The 24,643-nt window shown below is 43.6% G+C and overlaps 1 protein-coding gene and 1 pseudogene across 3 annotated transcripts in view; one reads left to right on the top strand and one right to left on the bottom strand.

Annotated features, from left to right (window-relative positions):
• CCDC69 (coiled-coil domain containing 69) overlaps nucleotides 1-13,234 on the top strand; it is a 41,504-nt gene extending 28,270 nt beyond the window's left edge. For both annotated transcript variants that reach the window (XM_079145790.1, XM_079145791.1), the window contains exons 5-9: nucleotides 8,177-8,250; nucleotides 9,218-9,319; nucleotides 9,795-9,914; nucleotides 10,841-10,938; nucleotides 11,644-13,234. In XM_079145790.1, the coding sequence (XP_079001916.1) occupies nucleotides 8,177-8,250; nucleotides 9,218-9,319; nucleotides 9,795-9,914; nucleotides 10,841-10,938; nucleotides 11,644-11,821 (572 nt within the window). In that variant the 3' untranslated portion in view covers nucleotides 11,822-13,234. The remainder of the gene's footprint in view (nucleotides 1-8,176; nucleotides 8,251-9,217; nucleotides 9,320-9,794; nucleotides 9,915-10,840; nucleotides 10,939-11,643) is intronic.
• A 160-nt stretch (nucleotides 13,235-13,394) lies between these two features.
• LOC306664270 (platelet-derived growth factor receptor-like protein) lies at nucleotides 13,395-22,380 on the bottom strand (annotated as a pseudogene). The gene is made up of 3 exons: nucleotides 22,317-22,380; nucleotides 17,458-17,735; nucleotides 13,395-16,820 (listed from the first exon to the last, which is right to left on the bottom strand). The product of its transcript is annotated as a platelet-derived growth factor receptor-like protein (transcript).
• Between the last annotated feature and the right edge of the window lie 2,263 nt (nucleotides 22,381-24,643).

Raw genomic sequence — 24,643 nt, forward strand, 5'->3', positions numbered from 1 at the left:
CACTGATTCGAGTTCTTTTGGATAAATGCTGAGGAGTATTTTATCTGAATTATATGGTAGTTGCATTTTTAGTTTTCTGAGGAACCTTCATACTGATTTCCATAGTGGTTATAGTAATTTACATGTATACCAATAGTGTATAAGGGTTCCTTTTTCCTGCATTCTCACCAGCATTTATTTTTATTTGTATTCTTGATGATTGTCATTCTGACTGGGGTGAGATGGAATCTCAGTATAGTTTTGATATGCATTTCCCTGGTGGCTAAAGATTATAGACATTTTTTCATGTATTTGTTGGCCATTCATATTTCCTTTTTTGAGAGGTGTCTATTCATTCACCCACTTATTGAATGGGTTATTTGTTCTTTGGAGTTGAGGTGAGTTCTTTATATCTTCAGGATATTAATCCTCTGTTGGAACAGTAGCTGGCAAAGATTTTTCTCCCATTCTGTAGGCTCTGTCTTCACAATATTAAGCTTTTTAATCTCAATGCCATCCTTTTTATTACTTCCTGAGCTGTAAGAGTCCTTTTGAGAAAGTTGTTGCCTGTACCTGTATGTTGGAATGTTTCTCCCATGTTTTCTTCTAGCAGTTGAAAAATGTCTGAATACACATACACACACACACACACACACACACACACATACACACACTTTTTTTCTGAGACCTAGGCTGGCCTCAAACACATGATCTTCCTTCCTCAACCTCCTGAGTAGCTGGGATTACAGGCCTGCAAGCCACCATGCCTGGCTATAATTATTTATCTTTTTTAAAAATACCGTTATTGTTATTTTACACGCAAAATTTTACATCCTGTTCTTTTCATTAACATGCAAAATTTTACATCCTGTTCTTTTCATTTAACATTGTATCAGACATGTTTCCAAGCACGCTGCTACTGAAATGTTTATAAAGATTAGACTGTAGCACTCATGGTTTTGCTTATTTCCTGTTAGTCTGGACATCTAAATTTTAGCTATTATAAATAATACTGCTCAGAATATCTTTTGCATAAAGATATGCCTCCATTTCACATTAAATCCTTAGAATTCCCCAAAATTGAGTAACTAGAACAGAGGTCTGACAATTTTAAGAATTTTAAAACATATTGCAACATTAGCACAAAACATCTTGAAATGGGATTGAAGCCCTTCCTTGGGAATTCAGAGCTTCTTCTTTTAGTACTAGGTCAGCCTGTGATCAACTGGTCATTTCACTCAACTTCCTCAAATCTCAGTTTCATTATTCTCTAAAATTTACTTTCTCTGCCTTACAAGGCTTTATGGGAGAAACTCATTCTCCAAGTATTGCTTTGATATTTGTTTTATGACTGTAAATCCGTTCAATAAAATTTGCCTAACTGAGCACAGTGTTGCACACCTGTAATCCCAGCAGCTTGGGAGCCTGAGGGAGGAGGATCATGAGTTCAAAGCCAGCCTCCCCAACTTAGTGAGGCCCTAAGCAACTCGGTGAGACCCTGTCTCTAGATACAATACACAAAAGGGCTGGGGATATGGCTCAGTGGTTAAGCACCCCTGGGTTCAATCCCTGGTACCAAAAAAAGAAAAAATTGCCTACTCTAAGACCCAGAAGGGAAGGGATTTCCTGTCTTACGTTCTTCCTATCAGTCAGAATTCATTAATAGTTATTTTTAAATGGCTTGGTGCATATTAAGTGTATATTAAATGAATGTCTAAAAGCATAATTTGGGGAAGATATGTGGGAATTAATTTATTTGGGGGGAGGCAGAGATAACTGGGAGAGACTAGTGATTTTCTACATTTAGTGATTCTGGTTTTTTATTTTCTATTTTTGTCTTTATTTTTTTTAATTGTCATACAAGAAATTTGACTTTTTTGGTATACAGTTCCATAAATTCTCATGCACATATTGACTCATGAAACCATCATCACAATCAGGATATAAAACAGTTCTATCACCCCCAAAACTCTCTGGGACTGTCCTTTCATAATATTCACATCCTCCCTAACCCAATCCCTGTCAGCACTGATCTGTTCTCCATCATTAGAGTTTTGTCTTTGGGAAACTGATGTATAAATGAAATAGTGCTATATGACATTTACATTGGTTTCTTTTGCCCATCATGATGCCTCTGAGGTTCACTGCAGTTGCTGGGCCTTGCAATAATTCTTTTTCCTTGCTGAGTTGTAGTCCATTCTTCACTCCTTCCCTTGATGCAGGACATTTGCGTTGTTGCCAACCTGAGGTGATTAGGAATAGAGCTCTTCTAAACATTCATGTCCAGGCTTTTGTGTGGCTATCAGTGTCCATTTCTCTGGGATAAATACATAGGAGCAGGATTGGTAGTTCATGTAGTGAATGTATGCAGCTTTATGAGAAATGGCTGAGCTGTTTTCCAGAGTGACCACCAGTTGACACTGCCCATCAGTGAAGGGTCAGGTGTATTGTTCCTTCTTGCCAGAACTGAGTCGTTGTCACCAGGCTTTATTTAAGGTCTTGTAGTGCTAGTGCAGTGACATCTCATCCTGGCTTTAGTTTGCATTTTAATAATCATTTTGCTGTCTGCATGTCCTCCTTGGTCAAATGTCTGTCTGTGTCTTTTCCCCATTTTATTAAATGTATTGGTTCTTCCTGTTGAGTTTTGAGAGATAGCCTTATATTTTGAATGCAAGTTCTTTGTATTTGCAAATATTTTCTCCTACTCTGTAGGGGGTTTTGTCATTCTCTTAATAAAGTCTTTCACAAAGCAAAGCTTTCAATTATGATAAAGTCCAATTACTTATTTTTTTAAATTATACTTTTGGTGTCATGTCTGTAAACTCCGCTAAAATCCAGGTTAAAAGATTTTTTTCCTATGTTCCTTCCAAAAGTTTTATGGTTTGGGGTTTTACATTTAGATCTATGACCTATAAGATTCTGTGCTTTTTCTTCTTTAGACTATATTAGCATATGGTGGTTGAATTGATTTTCAAATATTTAGCCAGTCTTGCATACCTAGCACAGACCCCACCTTCATATATTGCTGGATTCAGTTTGCTAATGTTTTACCAATGATGTTTGCTGTGTTCATGAGAGATATTTGTATGTATTTTGTCTGTCTAGTTTTGGTAGCAGGATAAATCTGTCCCCATGGAATGAGTTGGGAAATGCTGCCTTGGCTTCTGTTTCTAGAAGAGATTAGATAGAATTTGTGTTTTTAAAAAATATATACTATTTGTGTTATGTCATTTTTAAATATTTAGTAGAATTTGCCAGTGGAATCATCTGTGCTTGGACATTTCTTTTCAAGAATGCACTTAACTACAAATTCAATTCTTTCAAGGATTTTAGGAAGGTCCAGGCTATATATTTCACTTAGATGAGTTTTTAGTAGTTTGTAGTTTTCGAGGAAATGGTATATTTCATCCAAGATGTCAAATTTATGTGCATTAACTTGCCTATAGTCATCCCTTAACATCATTCTGAATGTCTGTTGTATCTGTAGTGATGTCCCCTCTTCCATTCCGGATGTTCATAATTTGTGTTCTTTTCACTTTGTCAGCCTGTCAAAGGAACAAGCTTTTGGCTTCATTGATTTTTTTTTACCCTTCTTTGTCCATTTTCAATCTCATCAATTTCTGTTTTTATTTCTTTCTGCTTATGTTCAGTTAGCCCTTCTCATTTCTTAAGCTAGAAGCTTAGATTATTTATTTGAAACCTCCCTCATACATGCATTTAGTACTATAAATCTCATTGAAGTACTGTTTATCCACATCCTGCAATTAATATTTTGTATTTTTATCTTTCCCTGTTCAAAACATTTTCTAATTTTTCTTGAGACTTCCTCTTAGGCTCATTGAATTTTTAGAAGCACATTTCCAAGTTTGGAGATTTTTTAGGTTCTTGTTGTGTTATTGATTTCCATTTTTTCCCAGTACGGTCAGAGAACATAGTTCTTATTTTTCTACTTTTATAATTTGTTAAGGTTTGCTTTATGATTCAGGATATAGTCTATTTTATGAAACTGTCATGTATACTTGAATGTATATTCTGTCATTGTTAGGGTGAATATCTTATAAATCAATCAAATAGATCAAGTTTGGTTGATGGTAGCATTCAGTTATGTAGTCTTTTTTATTTTCTGTCTATTTCCTACTGGATACTGAGGAATGTTGAAGTCTCTTAACTAAAATTGTATGTTTGTCTATTACACCTTTAGTTCTTTGTCTAAAATTAATACCATTACTACAGCTTTATTAGTAAATGTTTCTTTTTCCACTCTTTTAACCTGCCTATGACACATATTTCCGGTGGGTTTCTTTTAAATAATACTGCTTTGGTTTGGATCTTCTGCATCCTCCTAAGGCCCATGTGATGCAGGGTTGGTTCCCAGCCCATGGAGCTACTGAGTGATGGTGGAATCTTCAGGAGCAAGGCCCAGCAGAAAGAAGCTAGGTCATTGAGGTGTGCCCTTGAAGGGGATGTTGGGATCCTGGCCCCCTTTCAAGTATCTCTTTGCATCCTGACACCATGCTCCCCTACCACATGCTCCCACCATGGCATACTGTGCCACCACAGATACAGAGCAATGAGGCAAGGCTACCATGAACTGAACCAAAGTAAACCTTTCTTTCTTCTAGGTTTATTATCTCAGGTATTTTGTAACAGTGATGGAAAGCTTACAAAGATAAGCACATCGCTGTTTTTTGGTTTTTAATCCATTCTGATATGCTCTGTCTTTTATTTGCCATGTTTAAACATTAAATGCTTGTAATTAGATCTTCCATTTTAATATTTGCTTTCTGTTTGTTTTCTCCACTTTTAGCTTCTTTCTTCTCCTGCTTCATTTTGGAGTATTTCAATAACTTTTATTACATACAATGTCCCATTTTAATTTTATCTATTGCTTTTCTTACTCTGTCTCCTTGTGTGTTTTTTGATTGTTCTAATGATTATATTTACTTGTCTACTTCAAACTCATGTTTTACAATTTTAAATAGTGTGTAGAAAAATTATCATCATGAAGTTTCCTCTGTCCCCTCCGTTTTTTGTTGTAGTAGTACCCCCTTATCCATGGGGGAGATATTTCATGACCCCCACCGGATGGCTGAAACTATAGGTAGCATTAACCCTGTATGTTCTGGTTTTTCCTTTATGTATATATTTGTGATAACATTTAATTTATAAGTTAGACACAGTAAGATTAGCAACAATATCAGTAAATAAAACAATTGTAAAAGTGTGCAGTAATAAAAGTTACTTATGATTTTGAGTTGTTTCTGGAATTTTCCATTTAGTATTTTTGAACCATGGCTGACTACAAGTAACTGAAACCATGGGGAGTGAAACCCTAATAAGGGGGGACCCCTGTTCCTGTTTTGTGTTTTACATCCACAACACCTGGAATACTCCACCATGCAAGCATATCATTTTTGCTTTTAAATCATCAATCATATTTTTAAAGGCTCAAGAGAAGAAGAGTAGTCTATTATGTTTACCCAGGTATTTGCCAGTTCTGTTTTTCTGCCTACATTCCTGAAGTTCCATGAATTTCTTTCAGTCATCCTTTTAGAGCAGGTCTATTGGTGATGAATAGTTTTTTGTTTTTCCATCTGAGGATGTCTTTATTTCACTTTCTTTCCTGGAGTACATTTTCACTGAATATAGAATTATGGGTTTACAGTTCTTTTATTTCAGCAGTTCTAAAATATTCTTCTACCTTATAGATTCCAAAGTCTTTGTTGTTGTTGTTTGTTTTTTGCTTTTGTTTGTTTTGTTTCTTTGTTTTTGTTTTTGGGGGATTTTGTTTTGTTTCAGTGTTGGGAATGGAACAGGGCCTTGTACATGCTAGGCTGTATGCAAGGGCTCTACCACTAAGCTACAACCCAGCCCCTACTTCCCAAGGTTTCTGATAAGAAATCCACATTTATTCAGACTGATGTCCCCTATAAGTAATGTACCATTTGTGTATGCGTGTGTGTGTGTGTGTGTGTGTGTGTGTGTGTGTGTGTGATTCCATTCCAGATTTCTTTGTCGCTGTTTTTCAGAAATGTGTATAAATTTCTGTGTCTGAGTGTGTATTTCATTTGGTTTACTCTGGGGTTCAGTGAACTGCTTTAATCTGGTGAGGTCTGTGTTTTGCCAAATTGCTTCTTTCTTCAATAATCTTTCCATATCATTCTCTTTTTTTTCTTTGACTCAGATGATACAAAATGTTAGACATTTTAGGATTATCTCACAGGTTCCTGAATCTCTGTTTATTTTGTTCCAATTTTTTTCCCTCTTTGTTGATCAGAAGGGATCATTTCTACTGATCTTTCTTGAAGTTCACTAACTCTTTTTTATATCATTTTCACTGAGTTATTGATTCCGCTCAATGAGCTCTTTCACTTATCACATTTTACTTCTAGAATTTTCTTTTTGTTCTTCTTCACACCTTCCATTTTTCCTAAGAATTTGTTTTTCCGTTCTTTTCAAGAGTGTATTCACTCTTATTTCTTGAAGCATTTCTATAATGACTGTCTTAAAGACTCAGTTAATAATTCCAACATCTATATCATCTCAATATAGGCCTCTATAAATTGTCTTTTAGGCAAGTTAATATTTTTTCTGCTTCTTTGTAGGCTGAGCAATTTTGGATCATATCCTGGATATTTTCAGTATTTGAATACAAGAGATTCTGGGTTTTGTTTAAATGTGCCAGTTCATTGGTACTTCAAAGTATAATCTTCTGCCTAGTGTACAGCCATTTGCTTCTTTTATTTTTTGCAGCACTAAGTATTGAACCCAGGAGTACTATACCACTGAGCTACATCCCCAACCCTTTCTTTTTAATTCTTTATTTTTAGACAGGGTCCCAAGGCTGGCCTGAAATTTGCAATCCTCCTATCCCAGCCCCCTCAAGTTGATAGGACCATTGACAGTCGTGTGCCAGCATACCCAGCAACCATTTATTTTTTCAGAGTCCACAAATAACTGCTCCATTCGTTCAGTCCAGATTTTATAGCTACACAGTGGGACAGACTGGATGGAGTGTGTTTCTTTGATCTTACCTTATCCTGTCTTAAAAGCAACTTAACAAATTAGGTTCATCAATTTAAAAAATCAGGGCTATAGTTTTTATACAACTGGTCTTACTGATTTTGACAGCTTTATCACATTCTTATTTCCGAACATTCTTTTCGGTGTCTCTACCATCTCCTCGGCCCCCCCTTGGTTTATATCTGTGAACCCTACCCAACCACACATGCCAGCCACACCTCACTGAGGCTAAGATCCAAAGCTCCTGCAGCAAGCTTGTCTACTGGTACCGTAACAGGCCATGGAAAATGCATAGGACCAATGTTTTATAAGCTAGGTTAGCCAGATCACAAAGTTATTAAATTATTGCTTGTCAGTCAAAGTACAAAGAATTAAACTTCCCATTCCTGTCTTCTCTGTTCTATTTCTTTTCCTGGCCATTGACCATTTCTCTGTTATCTTCTTTCAGCTGAGACAGGTTGAAATTTTTCAAATTTTAAAGGGAAGAAAGGATGATAAATATAACTGTACTGATTTTTGAAACTGATAACAATTTCAGGTCTGTACAACCTTGCCTCACTTGGAAAGCTCTTGCCCACTTTTTTCTCATGTGATCCTTGAGTCAGCCCCTGGAGACAACCCGGGCAGATTTACTGACCCCATTTCACAGTTGAGGCAACAGGACTCTTAGATATTTGATGTAATTTTCTCAAGGTCTCAGTTTTGAAGAAGTAAAGGAAGGACCAGGTAGATTTCCTGGCCACAAATCCAATGTACATGCCACAGCTTTGTACTTTGATTGACAGGCAATAATTTGATGATTTTGTAATTTGGCTAACCCAGCTTGCAAAGCATTGACCCTCTGTGTTTTCCATGGCTTGATATAGTACAAGATAGGCAAACTTGCTGCAAGATCTTTGGAGGTCTGGTTGGCATGCACAACATGGTAGATTTCACAGTTATAAACCATGAATGAAAACTTATTTTCATTTCCATGAACTTTTATTAAATATTTAGTATATTTCTGACACAGCTCTCAAGAAAGCCTAGAAAATAGAAGGATGAGTAAGGTCATTCCCCACTTCTGGTCCAAAAGGGACCTAGGAGATCAATTGCATCTTCCTGATCCTTAGGGGCTTGCCAGAAGGCTTTGAGGAGAAGTATCTGAGCTTATGGAGAACTTCTTTCCCCACAGTCATCCAGGCCTCATTTGAACAAGAGAAAGAAGCCCTTACCCACTCCTTCCAGGAGGCCGAAGCTACCCTTCAGGTGAGAAGGGCTGGGCCATGTCAGTCCATGGTAGGGGGAGGGGAGGCCCAGCAGGAAAACAGCCAAAACAGAAGACCCCCAGGTATGAGAAGCCTAAGTGACTGTCTTCCATGTGTCCAGGCCTCTTAATGTGGTGACCACATCTTAGCTCAAGAGGATCCAGTTTGTGATTAGAGGTGGCCTGTTTTTCCAAGTACTGTTAGGAGGATCTTGGCAACTGCATGGGCTATGGTTCGAGTAGAGCAGTAGGTAGATGCCCAGGACCTGTGAAAGCATGAAAGAAGCCACTCAACTCAACTAACTGCTAGAGGAAATGAGATCTGAGCTGGAACCTGAAAGATAGGTTAGAATTCCTCAGTGAAGAAAGGCAGGAAGTGAGTGTACCCTAGGTAGAATAAAGCAATTTCTTCAGAACCGTGGAGGAAAGGGGAATGTATGGAACACCTGAGGAACAGGAGGAAGTGCAGGATGCCTGGAGTGTAGAGTTCGGGAGAAAAGGTGAGATCAGAGAGGTAGGAGAGGGCCAGGAGGTGGGAGCCTGTAAACCACATTAAGGGGTTGTGCTGTGTGCCAACCAAAGGCAACTGGCAAGGTCTAGGGGGAGGACATTCGTGGCAACGGGACTCTTTGGAGACAAGAATGTCCCTTGAAGTTGGAGGAATGATGTGACGTTTGGCCCCAGGAAAAGCAATGATCAAAAATGCTGGAAAAACTTATTGATCCTGGTTTGGATGGGCTTTGAATGCCAGGCTCACTGGTCTTTGAGGGTTTGTGGAGCCATAAAAGTCTGAATAACACGAGGTGGGACTGGGATGTTTCAAGCAGTGGTTGTAGGTTAAACCTGCATTGTTGTATGGGTAAGCCAAAGACAGACTGAAGAACCCCAAACTTTTTGTTCTCTGGGATATGGTGAAATCCACTCTCATGAGCCTGACTTTGATCATCTCCTTCCTGCTCCCTTCCCCAGGAGACCATAGCAGGACTGACCTCACAGCTAGAGGCCTTTCAGTCCAAGATGAAGAAGGTGGAGGAGTCCATTCTGAGCCGAGACTATAAGAAACACATCCAGGTAGGTGCACTATACCTGGGGGCCTTTCCTTCTTGAAACTTCCGGGAGGTCAGGGTTGGACAACTGGACAGGTGAGCCCATCTTCAAGGACAAGCCTCAGACCTGACACTCTCACTTTCACAAGGGCCTGGAAGCAAGAGGGTTCCCCTTTCACTGAGGAGCTCAGAGAAAGGCATATGGCTCAGTAAAGGGCACAGCTTATAGATTCAGAGAGAACTAGACGGACATCGGAAACCCACCACATAGCACAGGCAACTCAACCTACTTGAACTGTAGTCTCCTGACCTGTAAAGAACAGAAGGGGTGTTATCAGAGTAAAATGAGATGAAGCATATTGACACTTACCACAAGCCAAGAGAGGGGTGTGACTTGTGAAAGTCTAACAGTGAGCTGGTGGCAAGATGGGGAGGAGGGAGGTAGCCCATGCCCTTCTGTGCCTGATGGTCTGATGAGGTCATTCTATGTCCCTGTCCAGGATTATGGGAGTCTCAGCCAGTTCTGGGAGCAGGAGCTGGAGAGCTTGCACTTTGTCATCGAGATGAAGACTGAGCGGATTCATGAGCTAGACAAGAGGCTGATCCTCATGGAAACAGTGGTCCGTGGCCTTGGGCTACTGTTTGCTGGGCACTTTCTTTGTAAAACAAGCCTTGACCTGCCATGCAGAGCTTCAGCTGGTCTGTGGCCAGTCTGGGCAGGGGCTCCTTGCCATCTGGGCCCTGCCCTTTTGTGGATACTTATGTTGCTGTAATTTGGGTGATGCTTTGGGACAGGCAGGAGGAGCTAGCAGATATCGCAGGCAGGCAGGAACTGAAGAAGGAGGAGAGGCTGAAAGGCCAGGCAGATATGGAAGGCCAGGATCAATAAGGACAGGGTTGCGGAGTTGAAGGCATTGAGGACACAGGTGGTTCTGTTTCCAGGAGAATGGAGGCCTCAAAAACCCAGGGGTGAGGGGTTAAGAATGAAGCTCAGTGGTAGAGCGCTTTCCCAGCATGCACAAAGCCCTGGGTTCAATCCCCAGCACAAGAAAGAAAGAAAAGGAGGGGGTAGAGGCCAAGGAAGAAGGAAAAGAAACCTGGGGCTGAATCCAAACAGTGCTGTTCTAGAGGAAGTCCCTCTGGCCTCCCCATGTCCATACATCCTCAGACCATCTCACATGTTCCCTATAAATTTTGTTGAACCATTCTTGTGACAACATGTAAGAGTCTTCATTTTGTTTACACAGATCATGTCCTTCTGACTTTAGAAAAAAAAAAAAAATACCATTTCTTCTATGAACCAATGGAGATATGGGTTGGGAGTGGCTGTACTTTTTTTTAACTTTCTCCTGTAGCAAAATTAAAAGTTCTCAGCCATTTGTTAACTCTTTAGCTTTATTTTGGGTGATCTTATTGCTCTGTGAAATGTAGCATCTTGTCTAGAATGAACAAGTGTTTTCAGGGACCACAGATAAAAAGGAGGTCATAGCATGCATTGGGCCCTGTGACTTTGGTAGCTTCCTAAGCTTATTCTGATTTGTTACAGAAAGAAAAAAATCTGATGTTGGAGGAAAAAATCTCAACCCTGCAACAGGAGTATGAGGACCTCCAAGTCCGAGCCCGGAACCAGGTGGTTGTGTCAAGGTAGCTATCCCCCTGCCTCTTCTCCTCCCACCCTACCCCTTTTGCCAAAATCACCAGTGAGGAGGGTCTCGGAAGAGCCTAGGGAATGTATTGACAGATGGGCACAGGGCCTGTCTAGGGAATGTGACTCCTCTTTCCTTGTGAGTCAGGAAACCTGATGGACCAGCTCTGCTTAGAAACCAATGCCCACGGTATATTCCTGTCTTGGATGAGTAGACTCTATGGGAGAGCCCAACATGGGGAACAGGAAACAGGAAACAGGAAACCTGGAGTTAAACAGGCCTACATGGAATGAATCGATTCCAAGGGCTTTGTAAACGAAAGCTCATAGCATGTGTTTAGACATACCTTGTTGAATACCTTATATCTTTGCTCATGGAATTCTCATAATGATTCGAAGAGTTAAGTCCTATTATTATTATTATTATTATTATTATTATTATTATTCCCACTTTATGAATGAGGAAACTGAAATTCAGTGAGAGAGACTAACTCATCCAAGATCACACAGCTAGGTTCTGGAGCAGAGATTCAGAGCAACCAGAGCTACCTTCCTGTTAGGACTATGCACTTGCAAATGGCAGGGGCTAGGGTGGGGGCCTGGAGCAGGCTAGTGGCCTATCTCAGGAAGGCCTCTAGAGGGATGGGTTGGTTTCTGCAGCAGCTACTCCCCCGTACAACCCTGAGTTCTGTCTGCATCCACAGGCAGCTCTCGGAAGACCTGCTTCTGACCCGGGAAGCTCTGGAGAAGGAGTCACAGGTGCGGCGACAGCTGCAGCAGGAGAAGGAGGAGCTGCTGTACCGAGTCCTTGGTGCCGATGCCTCTTCCACCTTCGCACTGGCCTCTGTTACCCCCACAGAGGTCTCCTTCCTGGCCACATAAGGGGCAGAGCCTGGGCCCACCATGATGCCTACGGTCATAGCTTCCACCAAAGACTTTCTGGAGAAGACAACAAGAGCCTATGAGTTCTTTGTCCAGGAAGGAAGAAGGGTGGGAGTGAGCTGGGGAGCCTGGGTCTATGCCCAGTGAGCCCTGGGGGGCTTGGGTCACCAAGATCACCCATGGGGCTCTGGAGGCCCCGAGTAGTGCCTCTCGTTGAGTTGGCCCAGGGAACAAGCAAGAGGAGGCCTTTCCTCCCTCTGCTTTCTATCTGTCTATATCAGGAAAGTTCTGAGGCTTTTCCCAGGGCAGCCTGTGCCACTTTGGCCATCTGACAGAGGAGACCACCCCTGGCCCCAGCTCGTCAGCTTTGCTGCCAACTCACTGACTTGCCATCTTCACCAGGTGTTCCACCTCTGCCCTGGCCTCCTCCAAGCCTCAGTTTACCCCTGCTCTAAGATGGCTGCAGTCACTGTCCAAGGACTCAAGTCACTTAATGTCCAATTCTAGGATTGTCTGAAAGGCAGACTGTGAATCAGACTGGGAAAGGTGAGTGACTGGAAGCGAGTCCCTGAAGGCCCTGGGGCCTGGCAGGGCCAAGCAGCCACTTGGCCAACATCACTTCTGGTGTCAGACTCTGATCAGCCCAAGGGCAATGGCAGAGCTCCTCTGCCTTTGGCAGGTGTGGCTCATCCCCCAGCCCTCCAGGTCCTCTAGTCTCAGTGCCACGGGAGCCCAAGGGCCATTTTACTGGGTCTGAGGACCCTCAACAGGCAGAACTACAACCTCATCCCTCTACAGATGAGGAAGCCAGAAGGGGAGCAGACCCCACAGTCAGGACGGGGACCTCACCTGTCTGTCATCTGATCTTTCCCTGTTGCTTTTTTCTGCTCCTGGCCTCTGGGAAGATCAGATCCATGACAGCCTTTCTCCTCTACCTCCCCCACCCTTCCAGTCTCTTTCACTCCTTCTGCCACCCCTGATCCCAAGTCCCAGGCTCCCATGTGGCCCCCTACTTCTCTATCAGTCAAAGGGTTGGCCAGAGTGACCGACCTCAGCAGGATGGTCCAGCCCGACAGCGTGTGGATTTTCACTTTTCTCAGGAAGCTTCAGGTCAGCTAGAGACTAATAATAACCCTCGCACCGAGTATGTTCATCAAAGTGCTTCCTCACACCCCTCCCTTGCCTGGTCTTCACAAGATCCTTGAAGCAGGTTCTTCTCCCTCCTTAGCAGCAGAGCAAACAGAACACAAGAGCCAAAGGATCTTGTCTGAGGCCCCCACTCCAGCCACAGACCCTGAACCAGATGGTAGGAAAAGTCAGTCCACATTTTCCATCAGATGTTCTGTGCTGACACCTACCCAGACCACCTCTTTCGTTCCCCTGGATATTATCTCCATCCAGTTCTATTCTAAAAAATTCAGATGCGACTGGGTTTCTCCCTTTCCCTTGCTAAGTGGGGGACACAGAGGGCTCAGGGAGTGTGAAGCTGTTTTCCCAGCCATGGCCAATCAGGTTCTCTAGGGGCCCTGAGGCCAGCTCTGGAATGACATGCACATGGAATTTTTCATGCAACTTTTTCCATAGCACGTCCATGATATGCTAGTCTATGGGACATTAATGGGCATGACTGAAAAAGATTCCACGGTGCAGAATCTTGGGAAACTCTAGGTTCAATCAAGTTAAACAAATCTGCACCCTGCAGTACTCTCAAGGACTCTAACATGCTAGTGCATTGCAATTCTCCAAGCAGGGGGTCAGGTCCCCAGTATCTTCCAAACTTCTTTGACAAAGCTTCTACCCTCCACCGCCACCCCTACCCCCTGAAAGCACTTGAGGCTGCAGAATGCACTTTAGAAAGCATCCTTTGAATCAAGAGGGGCAGGGCTGAGCCAGGGGCACAGGGCCTTCTTCATGTACCCGATGGTGGGTGTGAATAGATCACCTCTGGTCATACCTTTACCCTGGGCCAGACAAGCTTTGGAAACAAAACAACATGCAATAACTTATTTATTTGATCTCTGTGTTTTCCTGGGAGAGGAGGGAGGTAAATTCTCTGCCAATGGCAAGGATCTTGGAAGAATAAATTCCTGGGCCTAGATGACCCACCATGGTTCTGGGATTCCCCCCTCACCTACTTACTTGAGCCCCTCTGGTCCAGCCTTTTCACCACAGATGGGGCCTGGCATCAGGGTGAAAGATGACCTTCAGAACAGGTCAGTGCATGGAGTAATGCTGCTGTGGAGGCGAGGGTGATAGCAGGGATGGAGTGGGAGAGGGCAAGGAGCGAATAAGAAGGTGTTTTCTGCTCTGTGGGAGTTCCTCCTTAACAAGACAAATCCTGAGATTCCCACAGGTCCCTCTCCCCATTTCTGTCCATTACTCTACACCCAAAAGCCTTTAGTCATGGAGGAAGCTAAGAAGGGGTATGGGAGACCTGAAAGCTTTGGGTCACTCGGACATGATTGGCGGCAGAACCTGTGCCCTGAAGGTTGGTGGCCTGGGAGATGTAGATCCCCAGTCTGGGTCTCACACATAGAAGGTGCTCGCTGCCTCCTGCTGTATCACATTGGACCACTCACTGACATAGGGGGTCAGCTCAGCTGCAGGGGACAAAAAGTGATTGTTCATTAGCTGACTCAGGCACCAAGCAAGTAAGAGGCACTATGCATCCTTTCAGAGAAAGGGGAAGAGAGTGCCCAAAGCCACACTTGATGACACATGGTATCAGACCACCTAAAAGGCAGGTTCTCTGGGAAAACCTTGAAGTCTCTCAGGTTCCTAGAGAGGAGCTGGGGTCCCCTTTCCTACTCAAGAAGTGTTCCAGGCAGGCACATCTGTGATCCCAGCAATTCAGGAAGGCTAAGGCAGGAAGATGACAACTTCAAGACCAGTCCCAGCAACTTTTGAGGCCTTCAACAACTTAGCAAGACCTGACTCAAACTGAAAAAAGGGCTCAGTATATAACTCAGTGACAAATCACCCTTGGGTTCAATCCCCAAAACCAAAAAAAAAAAAAAAAAAGGGAAGAAAGAAAAGAATGTCCAAAGGTAACAAGGATAACAGCATTTCCTGGTGGGGATTCCGGGGTCCTCGGTTCTATAGGGCTGTTGTTGAGTGCTACCTTCCCAAGGAGGGCAAAGTGCAGATTCCATCATCAGAGTAACACTGAGTCAAACAAAGGAAAATTAGAAACAGACCACTGAATCCACCGTGTGCATGTTTTGACTCTCCAGCGTAGGTGATGCTTAGTAGAAGCAGTGTTTTCTTGAACACGTTCTTAGGGGCAGGGTGGGAGAGAATTTTGTGGCATGTTACCGTTCTGAGGAACATGCTTTGGGGAAATGCTGGTTTAGCAAAGCCATGTGGCTCCAGACCACCTCTTCCTTTTCCTTTCACAGGTCTCAGTTCCCTCCTCTGACAAATTTCCCACCTTTTATACCTTGTACGGCTGTGAGGATTCCTCTTATGACATCTTAATTGGGATCAACCTTTGGCCTGGCACTGTAGGGAGCACATGGTTCAGACCACTAAAGATGGGAGTGAGGTGCTGCTGGAGCACTTTAAGTTAAGGGGGAACCACACACCCGGGCTGGGTTCCATGGCCTACCTTTCAGGGCTGCTGAAAATGGCTATCGTATGGAAAAGTCACAGCTTACAGAACACCTTATTTCCCCATCCTGTACTTGGTGTGTGCTCATACTGGGTTCCAAATCCAGGGCCTTGTGCATGCCAGGCAGGTGCTCTACCACTGGGCTACACCCCCAGTTCTACTCTTAAGTGGTCTCTGGCTGGGTGACAGTCCCTCACAGGCTCTTCTGTCCCACTCTTTCCATTTTGACCTACACAAGGTCAGCTCACTGCTCAGGATCGTTGATGGCTCCTCAGAGTCTGGAGAATGATTCTTGGTCCCTAAGCATGGCCCACGCTGCTCCCCTGCATTCTTCTTCCACCATAGTGGGAGAGGCAGATCTCTGTGTTGTATGGGGGACATGCTCACCCTTGCTCTTGTTGCCATGGGCCAGGAAGACCTTCTGCCCACCTAAATTCATACTTCATAATTTCTGTGAAATTCCAGCTCTCCCAGGAAGCTTTTTAAGAATTCTTAAGTCCTTGGTGTTGGTAGCATACTATTTGGCACAGTTGTACTACAGATGTTTGAGTTGACAGAGGTAAATTCTTTGAGAGGGAAGTATGTCACCACCACCCACTCTAACACCACCTCAAAGCTCTGGGCCACAATGGATACCCAGGAAACCGCCTTTGGGATGTTTGGCCCATCTCCCTATCACACACAGCCACAGCGCTGAGCACTTGCTCAAGCCTCATCTTCGTGTGGTTGGGAACAGTCTGGTCATGCCCTTGAAGATGACTCCCTACCACTCCATCCTAGGTAAACCCAATCACATTGCTCTGCTTTGTTGTCACGGTAGCTCTTGGCACTCCCCACGTGACTGACTGTGTCTGTCTCCCTGCTTTGACTATGAGCTTCCAGGTAGCAGAAGCATATCTCTTTGACTCATCATTATAACTCAGTACCCGGTACAATGTTTGGCATGTGGCGAATGCTTAGTAATTATTGCATAAATTAACAAAGAAATTATACATTCTTTGGCAGTGAACTGAAAGGTAGCTCTATTTGACAAATGAGGGAACTGAAGCCCAGATAAAGGAAGTGACTTGCCCTCATGTCACTCAAGGAAGCAGTGTCAGAGGTGGAGCTAGAATCCAAGTTCATCAATTCCCAACAGTGGTTCCATTCTGCAATGATCACTCTTGACCTTCATCCCAATCCCTCAATCCCACCCTTTTGCCCACACATATTTCCATGGTAGAGCCAGGGATGCTCTACCACGGAGCTACATTCTCTTCTTGTCATGGATATTCCCAGTGAAAATCCACAGCAATCTCTGGTTCACCTAGAACCATGCAGATCACATTGAAGTTCTTTCCTAGTTGGATTGATGTTGCTTGGAGGTGGGTTGGGGGGAGGAAGATGGAGCCACCATGGATAAGAGGGGAGAAATGATGGGAACAAGCATGGTAACAGGTTATTTTAATGACTGAACTGATGGCAGGTAAATGGATGGAGAGATGGACAAATTGAATGAATGGATAGTAAAATTGAATTAAATGAATGGACGGAGACATTAAATTTGTGAATGGTTGAGATGGCTGAATTGGCAAAGGATGTATGAATTGATATAAAGAATTAATGGAGTATATATGGATGATGGAATGACTGACCAATGGAGGATAAATGGATGATCTGAGAGAGGATGGAGGAATGGAATAGTTAGACTTGATTGAGAATAGATGATGGATGGGCTGAACTAATGCATCCTGGATTGTTATATGGGGCAATAAGGTAGGTGCTCTGGACAAAATGGTTAACCACATGGAGCGTTATTAAAAGTTATTGGAGGGCTGGGGAGATAGCTCAGCTGGTAGAGTGCTTACCTCATAAGCACAAGGCCCTGAGTTTGATCCCCAGTACCAAAAAAAAAAAAAAAAAAAAAAAGTTATTGGATTGTTTAGAGCACCATAATTCACACGCTCTGGATCTGAGGTTCCCAAAGGAGGTATCTCTTTCCCTATCCCTCCCTTCCCTGCCCACTCAGGGCCCTAAGTCCATGCACAATTGATGTAGATCAGCATGTACTTGGTAGATATTTGTTTCATGCCACCTAGGCTGGCCAAGCAGAAGAGGGAGCCAGGGAAGCTTGGGCCAGTGGATGGTGAATCCCTTCTTCACAGCGAAGGAGATGTCTGTTCCATCCACTGGGACCTCTTCAGGAGGGAACTCCCTTTGCAGTCACCTGGGCCAGGGGGTTAGTCACCTGGTAAGGAAGCAGGGCTGGCTGATGGGTATGCAGCTCACCACCTCATAGTAGTCTTCTGTGAAGCTCCTCTGGGTCTAGGAATGAGGGAGAGAGAAAAATAAGCCTAGGATGGATTCGTACTATCACCACCTGGGAGCACAAAGTCGCTCGTGGGGCCTGGAAACCTCACTTTTTTTTTTTTAATTAAAAAAGATTGTTTTGGGCTGGGAAGATAGCTCAGTTGGTAGAGTGCTTGCCTCACAAGCAAAAGGCCCTGGGTTCAATCCCCAGCACCACAAAAAAAAAAAAAAAAAAAAAAAAAAATTTTAATTTTTACAGATTACATTTTGATTCATTGTACACAAATGGGGTACAACTTTTCATTTCTATGGTTGTACACAATATAGATTCACACCATTTATGTAATCATACATATACATAGGGTAATACTGTCTGTTCCATTCTACTATCTTTTCGTCCCCCACCCCCTCCCACCCCATTTTCCTCTACACCATCCAAAGTTCCTTCATTCTTCTCTTCTCCCACCCCCCGCCACCTCCCCTCATTATATATGGTCGTCAACTTATCAGAGAAAACATTTAACCTTTGGTTTTTTTGGGCTTGGCCTATTTCACTTAGCATGATATTTTCCAGCTCCATCCATTTACCAGCAAATGCCATTTTTATTCTTCTTTATGGCTGAGTAATATTCCATTGTGTATATATACCACAGTTTCTTTATCCATTCGTCAATTGAAGGGCATCTTGGTTGGTTCCACAATCTAGTTATTGTGAATTGAGTAGCTATGAACATTGATGTGGCTGCATCACTATAGTATGCTGACTTTAAGTCCTTTGGATATAAACCGAGGAGCGGTCTATTATCAAGAACACAAGCAATAATAAGTGTTGGCGTAGATGTGGGGGAAAAGGCACACTTGTACATTGCTGGTGGAATTGCAGATTGGTGCAGCCACTCTGGAAAGCAGTATGGAGATTCCTCAGAAAACTTGGAATGGACCCACCATTTGACCCAGCTATCCCACTCCTCGGTTTATACCCAAGCACAACTTCTGACCGGGCTGCCTACTTGCCACTGACCTTGGCCACACGTGGCAAAATGTAATCCCCAACTCCTTTTGCGTTCTTGACACCGTCCCTGTGTACCATTTTTCAGGCTAACATGTCCTCTAATCACCCCCGCCCCGCAAAGGAAGCAGAATCCCAGGAAATCCCACTTGAAGAGGCTGAAGTGAGAGAAGGTAGACAAATCTGAACCCGGTTTTATATTCCAGCTTCTGATTATCTTCTGGGATGGTGGGGTCATCTTTGCCTTGATTTTTGGCTTCCTTATAATGATGTGCCTGGCAGGAGGGGGTCTTCAGCCTAAGACCTAAGCATAGATAGGTCAGCCAGCCAGGCACTATTTTCCTTTCTCCAAATTGAGCAGCCCAGGATTGCTGGAACTTCAAGCACAACTTTTTTTTTTTTTTTAGAGACTGTATTTTTGATTCATTGTAGACCCGCTCCCTGAAACCACTACCCATTTGCTGGATCCTGTGAATCCATTTTATTCCTGTCTTTTGGTGACTACAGTCGGGCATAACAAGACACCCAGGGTGGGTTCTGAGCCACTTCGATCCCTGTAAAGGGTTGTCAATGTGCTTGTGAATTACTCTCCAGTAACCTGTGACCCGCCCCTGGGCACGTTGTTTTTGTTTCAATTGTTCCTTCTTTGGTGCTGGGGATCAAACCTAGGACTTCATACACACTAGGCAAGAACTGCCAATGCGCTACACCCAGGCCCTGCACATTAAAGTTTTTGCCAGAACCCTCGCCATACCTCAGGCGCCCCTCGCTGTCCTCCTCCAGGTACACAGGCACCCTCCAGCAGACAGTCCTACACCCCAGCGGAGCTCCAGGGGCTCCCTAGCCTGCACACTCCACGAGTCCTGCAACTTCCAGAACTGGCCCTTCCCTAGCACCTGGGTCAGGATGGAAGGGCGTGGGGAACTTATGGCTGCAGAGGCTGAAGCCTCTCTGGGGGGTCTTGCTCCCATCTGACTTGGGTTTCCTCTGGCCTGGCCTCCTGGGGGCCTCACCCCACTAGGGCTGGCTGCTTTGAGGCCCTCTTTGTCTGAGCCTTTGGATTTCTGCTGTGCTCCTGGGTTTCAGCTGTGGAGAAGTCAGAGTGGGAGTGGGGTCTCCAGCTTTCACCATTTTCCTTGAATTCCGTCCTTTCATCACCCCAGGAGTGAGCCAAACCTCAGCGTCTGTCCACTTTTACAGGGATCATTACTTCACCAGCAATTCTCAGAAAAATTACAAAATACAGACAATCCAAGAAAAGGACTAAATCTGCCTCACAGCTTACTATCCAGAGATAACCACTGCTAACATTTTGAAGTATATTTTCTAAGACTTTTTAATTGCAAAGGATTGATATTTTGTTTAAAAATTAAAATGAAACATGATACATATTTTAATAATCTGCATGTTCACTTAGGAATATGTTATGATTATCATTCCATGCCAATAAACACAAGTACAGCAACTTTTTAAGTGTCTTGCATGATATTTCGTGGTAGGGATGTATAACAACTTATTTCTTCATTGTTAGGTATTTAGGTTATCTTACATGCTTATCCAAAATTAGTAATTCCAAAGTAAATGTCTTGCACACACGCCATTGGACAGACTGCTTCCTTATAATGAATTCCTCAGAAAGGGACCTACTGCTGGTGAGTTGTGGAAGGGAACTTACACACGTCTTATTCAAAGTTCCACCAATATTTCAAAACTTTCTGGATATGTTCCAAAAGAGGCAACTTGCCAGGTACGGTGTGCACACCTGTAAACCCAGGAACTCGGGTAGCTGAGACAGGAGAATTGTAAGTTCAAGACAAGCCTCAGCAACTTAGCACAATCCTGCCTCAAAATAAGAAATAAAAAGGGCTGGGATGGGGCTGGGGATATAGCTCAGTTGGTAGAGTGCTTGCCTTGCAAGCACAAAGCCCGGGTTCAAATCCCCACCACTGCAAAAAAAAAAAGGGCTGGATGTAGCTCAGTGGCAAACACCTCTGGTTCAATCTCCAGTACCAAAAAATAATAATAAGGGACTCAGTTTGAGGGGAGATGTGTCTAGAAACTGGGACACACTACTTAATAGCTACCATTAATGGAGTCACAGTTTTCCTGAAAGAGTTCTATACCCCTTTATATACATTTTCATATTTCATATTTCATCCCCTTAATGACTGCAAGGTAAATATCATTCTGAGGCACTTGAGGCTCACAGACACTAACTTTCCCAGGGAAATGGGCCAGGAATGGAAGACCTAGAATTCAAACCCCTGGTCAGCCCAAATGCAGAGCCCAGGCCATTCGACTAGTAGCCCTATCTCCGTGCAGAATGGCTTGACTGCTGAAAAGCTCATGCAGAAAATAATCCACTGTCTTTTTTTTTTTTTCTTTTGTACTGGAGATTGAAGGGGGGGGGGCCACGTGTGGGGGGGATCGTAATAGGGGGTTTCTAGTTGGAGAGAGCAGGGGCTGGAGACCCACCCATCCAGTTTCTCTGTCGCCACTCCCCTGGCTCCTTCCACCCACCCCCAACCCCCAACTCCCTTCGAGGCAGGTAGTAGGGCAGTAGAATTCCTCAAAACATGGTTTTTATTTTATTATATTGTATTGTATTGTATTGTATTGTATTTATTGGTACCAGCGATTGAACTCAGGAGCACTTAACCACTGAGCCACATCCCCAGTCCTTTTTATTTTTTATTTTGAGATAGGGTCTCACTAAGTTGCTTAGGGCCTCACTAAGTTGCTGAGGTTAACCTCCAACTTGCAATCCTCCTGTCTTAGCCTCCCAAGTCACAGGGATTACAGGAGTGTGCCACCACCTAACAAGACATAATTTTTAAATCCCTGGACTCTCAGGGCTTCCTCTCACTGCTCATGTTTATATGCCTAGATAACCTCTCCTCCAGTCTCCCCTTCATCCTCCACCTCCTCCTTCAAACACCTACTGGTCTCAACACCAACCCTTTGCCAAACATCTCCTTTCTTACCAAGAAAGGTACCTGCTCCTTCCCTTCCATGTGAGGCCCCCTGAGGAGCATCTGAGAGCACCAGTTAGAAATATTGCCAATGACCAGACAGTATCTAGAAGAGGCAATCTGGGATGACAACATCTCTCTACATCCTGTTCCTAACACAACCCCTGCCTCTTCCTGGGATAGATGGAAGCTGAGAGATCTACTATCAAGTTCTAGGCTACAAATCCCCAGACCCTGCCCCCAATGGAACCCTAAAACTATTGATCTTTATGAGCAAGATTGTACATGCTTAAAGAAGCTAGGAGGAAACACACAGACTATAGGGATTACATGATCTTAGTGTGATGGGCTCAGGATCTTTAAAATAATTTCACTACCACTTATTTAGAGCATAGGCACTAGCTCGAAACATGTATGAACATTATCTCATTTAATCATCAAAACGATATCATCATTATCCCAGTTTACTTCTAAATACACTGAATCTTAGAGACTTAGGCTTGTTAAATCTTACCAGTGACCAGAAGGTCAAGTTATTTGTTCTATCAGTTTCCAGAATCCCACACCCTCTGAACCAATGTATGAGGCACAGATTGCAAGAATTAAAATGAGAACCTCTGAGTTTCAGATCAAAGAGGCCTGTTAGGTCTGGAAAGGCTTCGAAAAGCCCCCAGTCCATCCTCGTCAAGTATGGGACCTGGCCAGTGCCACACAGCAAGTGAAGGAGCTGAGCTTGGACCTCAGCAGTGGGTTCCAGGGCTCCTCACCCTTCCCATGCTGTCAGCAGTGCACTCCTGGGAAAACCAGAGGCAAGGGGTCTCTGGATGTCCAAGGAGCAAAAAGATTTGCCACAGCGGAAGGAGATGTCCATACCTGAAATGACACCCATGAGCAGGCGACAGGCCAGAAGCGCAGGCCCTGGGGTCCGTGCTGGTGCAGCCTGGAGCTGAGGCGCAAGAGCGGTAGGTAGGTAGCGGAGACGGCTGGAGAGAGACCCTTGAGGCCAGCAGAGTGTGAGCAGGAAGTGACCGCAGACCCCTGCAATGGGAGGGGACTGGGAATGCCTGATTTCAAAGGCAAATCCAAATCCTGAATCCTGGCTTCTCTAGGACTCCATACAAAATTCCTTTATCCAAATTACCCCTGCCAAGGTGAATGGAGCTATTCAGAACCCTGCTCAGGAAACAAAACAGTCCTGCAGTCAGGAAAGGAGGGTCCCCAAGGACAGACTGGGGAGGGGGAACTGAGAGGGAGCTGGAGGGGCCATTGAGGGTCACAGGAGGCTCACAGAGGGGCCTGAGGACAAAATATGGGAGTGTGGCTAGGTGGGAGGTAGGACTCGAACTAGCCTTAAACCTGAGGTAGGCTGTTGCCCAAGAACCAGATATGGCTGACTAGCAAGCTGCTTTGACATAACCTGTAAGCTAAGAGCAGTTTTAACATTTTTAAATGATTGGAAAAAATATTTGATGACAAGTTAAAATTATATGGGGGCGCAGTGACACACACCTGTAAGCCCGACACCTCGGGAGGCTGAGGCAGGAGGATCACTAGTTCAAGGCCAGCCTCAGGAACTTAGTGAGATCCTGTCTCAAAATAAGAAATTAGGGATGGGGAGATAGCTGTCAGTAGAGTGCTTGCCTTGCAAGCACAAAGCCCTGGGATTATATCCCCAGCACCACAAAAAAAAAAAAAGAAAGAAAGAAAGAGAGAGAGAGAGAGAGAGAGGAAGGAAGGAAGGAAGGAAGGAAGGAAGGAAGGAAGGAAGGAAGGAAGGAAGGAAGGAAGGAAGGAAGGAAGGAAGGAAGGAAGGAAGGAAGGAAGGAAGGAAGGAAGGGAAAGAAAGAAAGAAAGAAAGAAAGAAAGAAAGAAAGAAAGAAAGAAAGAAAGAAAGAAAGAAAGAAAGAAAGAAAGAAAGAAAGAAAGAAAGAAAAGAAATTGGGCTGGGGATATAGCTCAGTTGGTAGAGTGTTTGCCTCGCAAGCACAAGGCCCTGGGTTCAATCCCCAGTATTGCAAAAAAAAAAAAGAAAAAGAAATGTAAAGGGCTGGGGATGTGGTTTAGGGTCAGAGCTCCCCGGATGCAATCTCTAGTATCGAAAACAAATAATAATGATATGTTTCAAATTAAAATTTCAGTGTCCATAAATAAAGATTTATGGAAGCACAGCCACACACATTCTTGACACCTGGTCTATAGCTGCTCGTACACTCCAACAACAGAATAGTTGGGACAGAATGTGTGGCCCACTGAGCCTAAAATACTTACTGTCTGGCTCCTTACAGAAAGTCTGTTGAACCTGGCACTACAGGATGGTATTTCTAAAATATAACTTTACTTAAACAAATAAAATCCATTCTCAAAATAAGAAAAGCAGATAAAGCTTAAGTTCCATTGGACCAACCCATCTCCCTACCCCCACACGACCCCTTCTCTTTTCTCATTGCTTTGGTATGTCTTTCAGATATTTTTCTGCACCTCCGCCCCACCATGTACTGGAGATTGAACCCAAGGGTGCTTTACCACTGAGTCACACCCCCAGTCCTTTTATTTTTTATTTTGAGACAAGGTCTCGCTTAGTTGCCCTGGCTGGACTTGAACTTGAAATCCTCCTGCCTCAGCCTCCCAAGTAATTGGGATTACAGGTGTGCACCATCGTATCCAGCTCTTTTTCTGCATTTCTATATACATTTGTGTACATGTTCACAGTATTGTAAGTTCTTTTTCTTTTCTGTAAATGGTTTGACACCATACATGCTTTTCTTTTGTTTTTTTTTTTACTTTCAGCTAGCCTTTTATTGGTTTGTTGTGCTTTACATGTTCTTACACTTGTACATGTACAGATACATCATATATATGATTATTTTTCTTTTACCCTTAGATATTGACTTAGTTAAGTTTAAATATACGGCAACAGTCCATTAAATTTCACTGCCATCGTT

Source organism: Sciurus vulgaris (genome assembly GCF_902686455.1).
Source record: "Sciurus vulgaris genome assembly, chromosome: 6".
NCBI classification, from domain to species: Eukaryota; Metazoa; Chordata; class Mammalia; order Rodentia; family Sciuridae; genus Sciurus; species Sciurus vulgaris.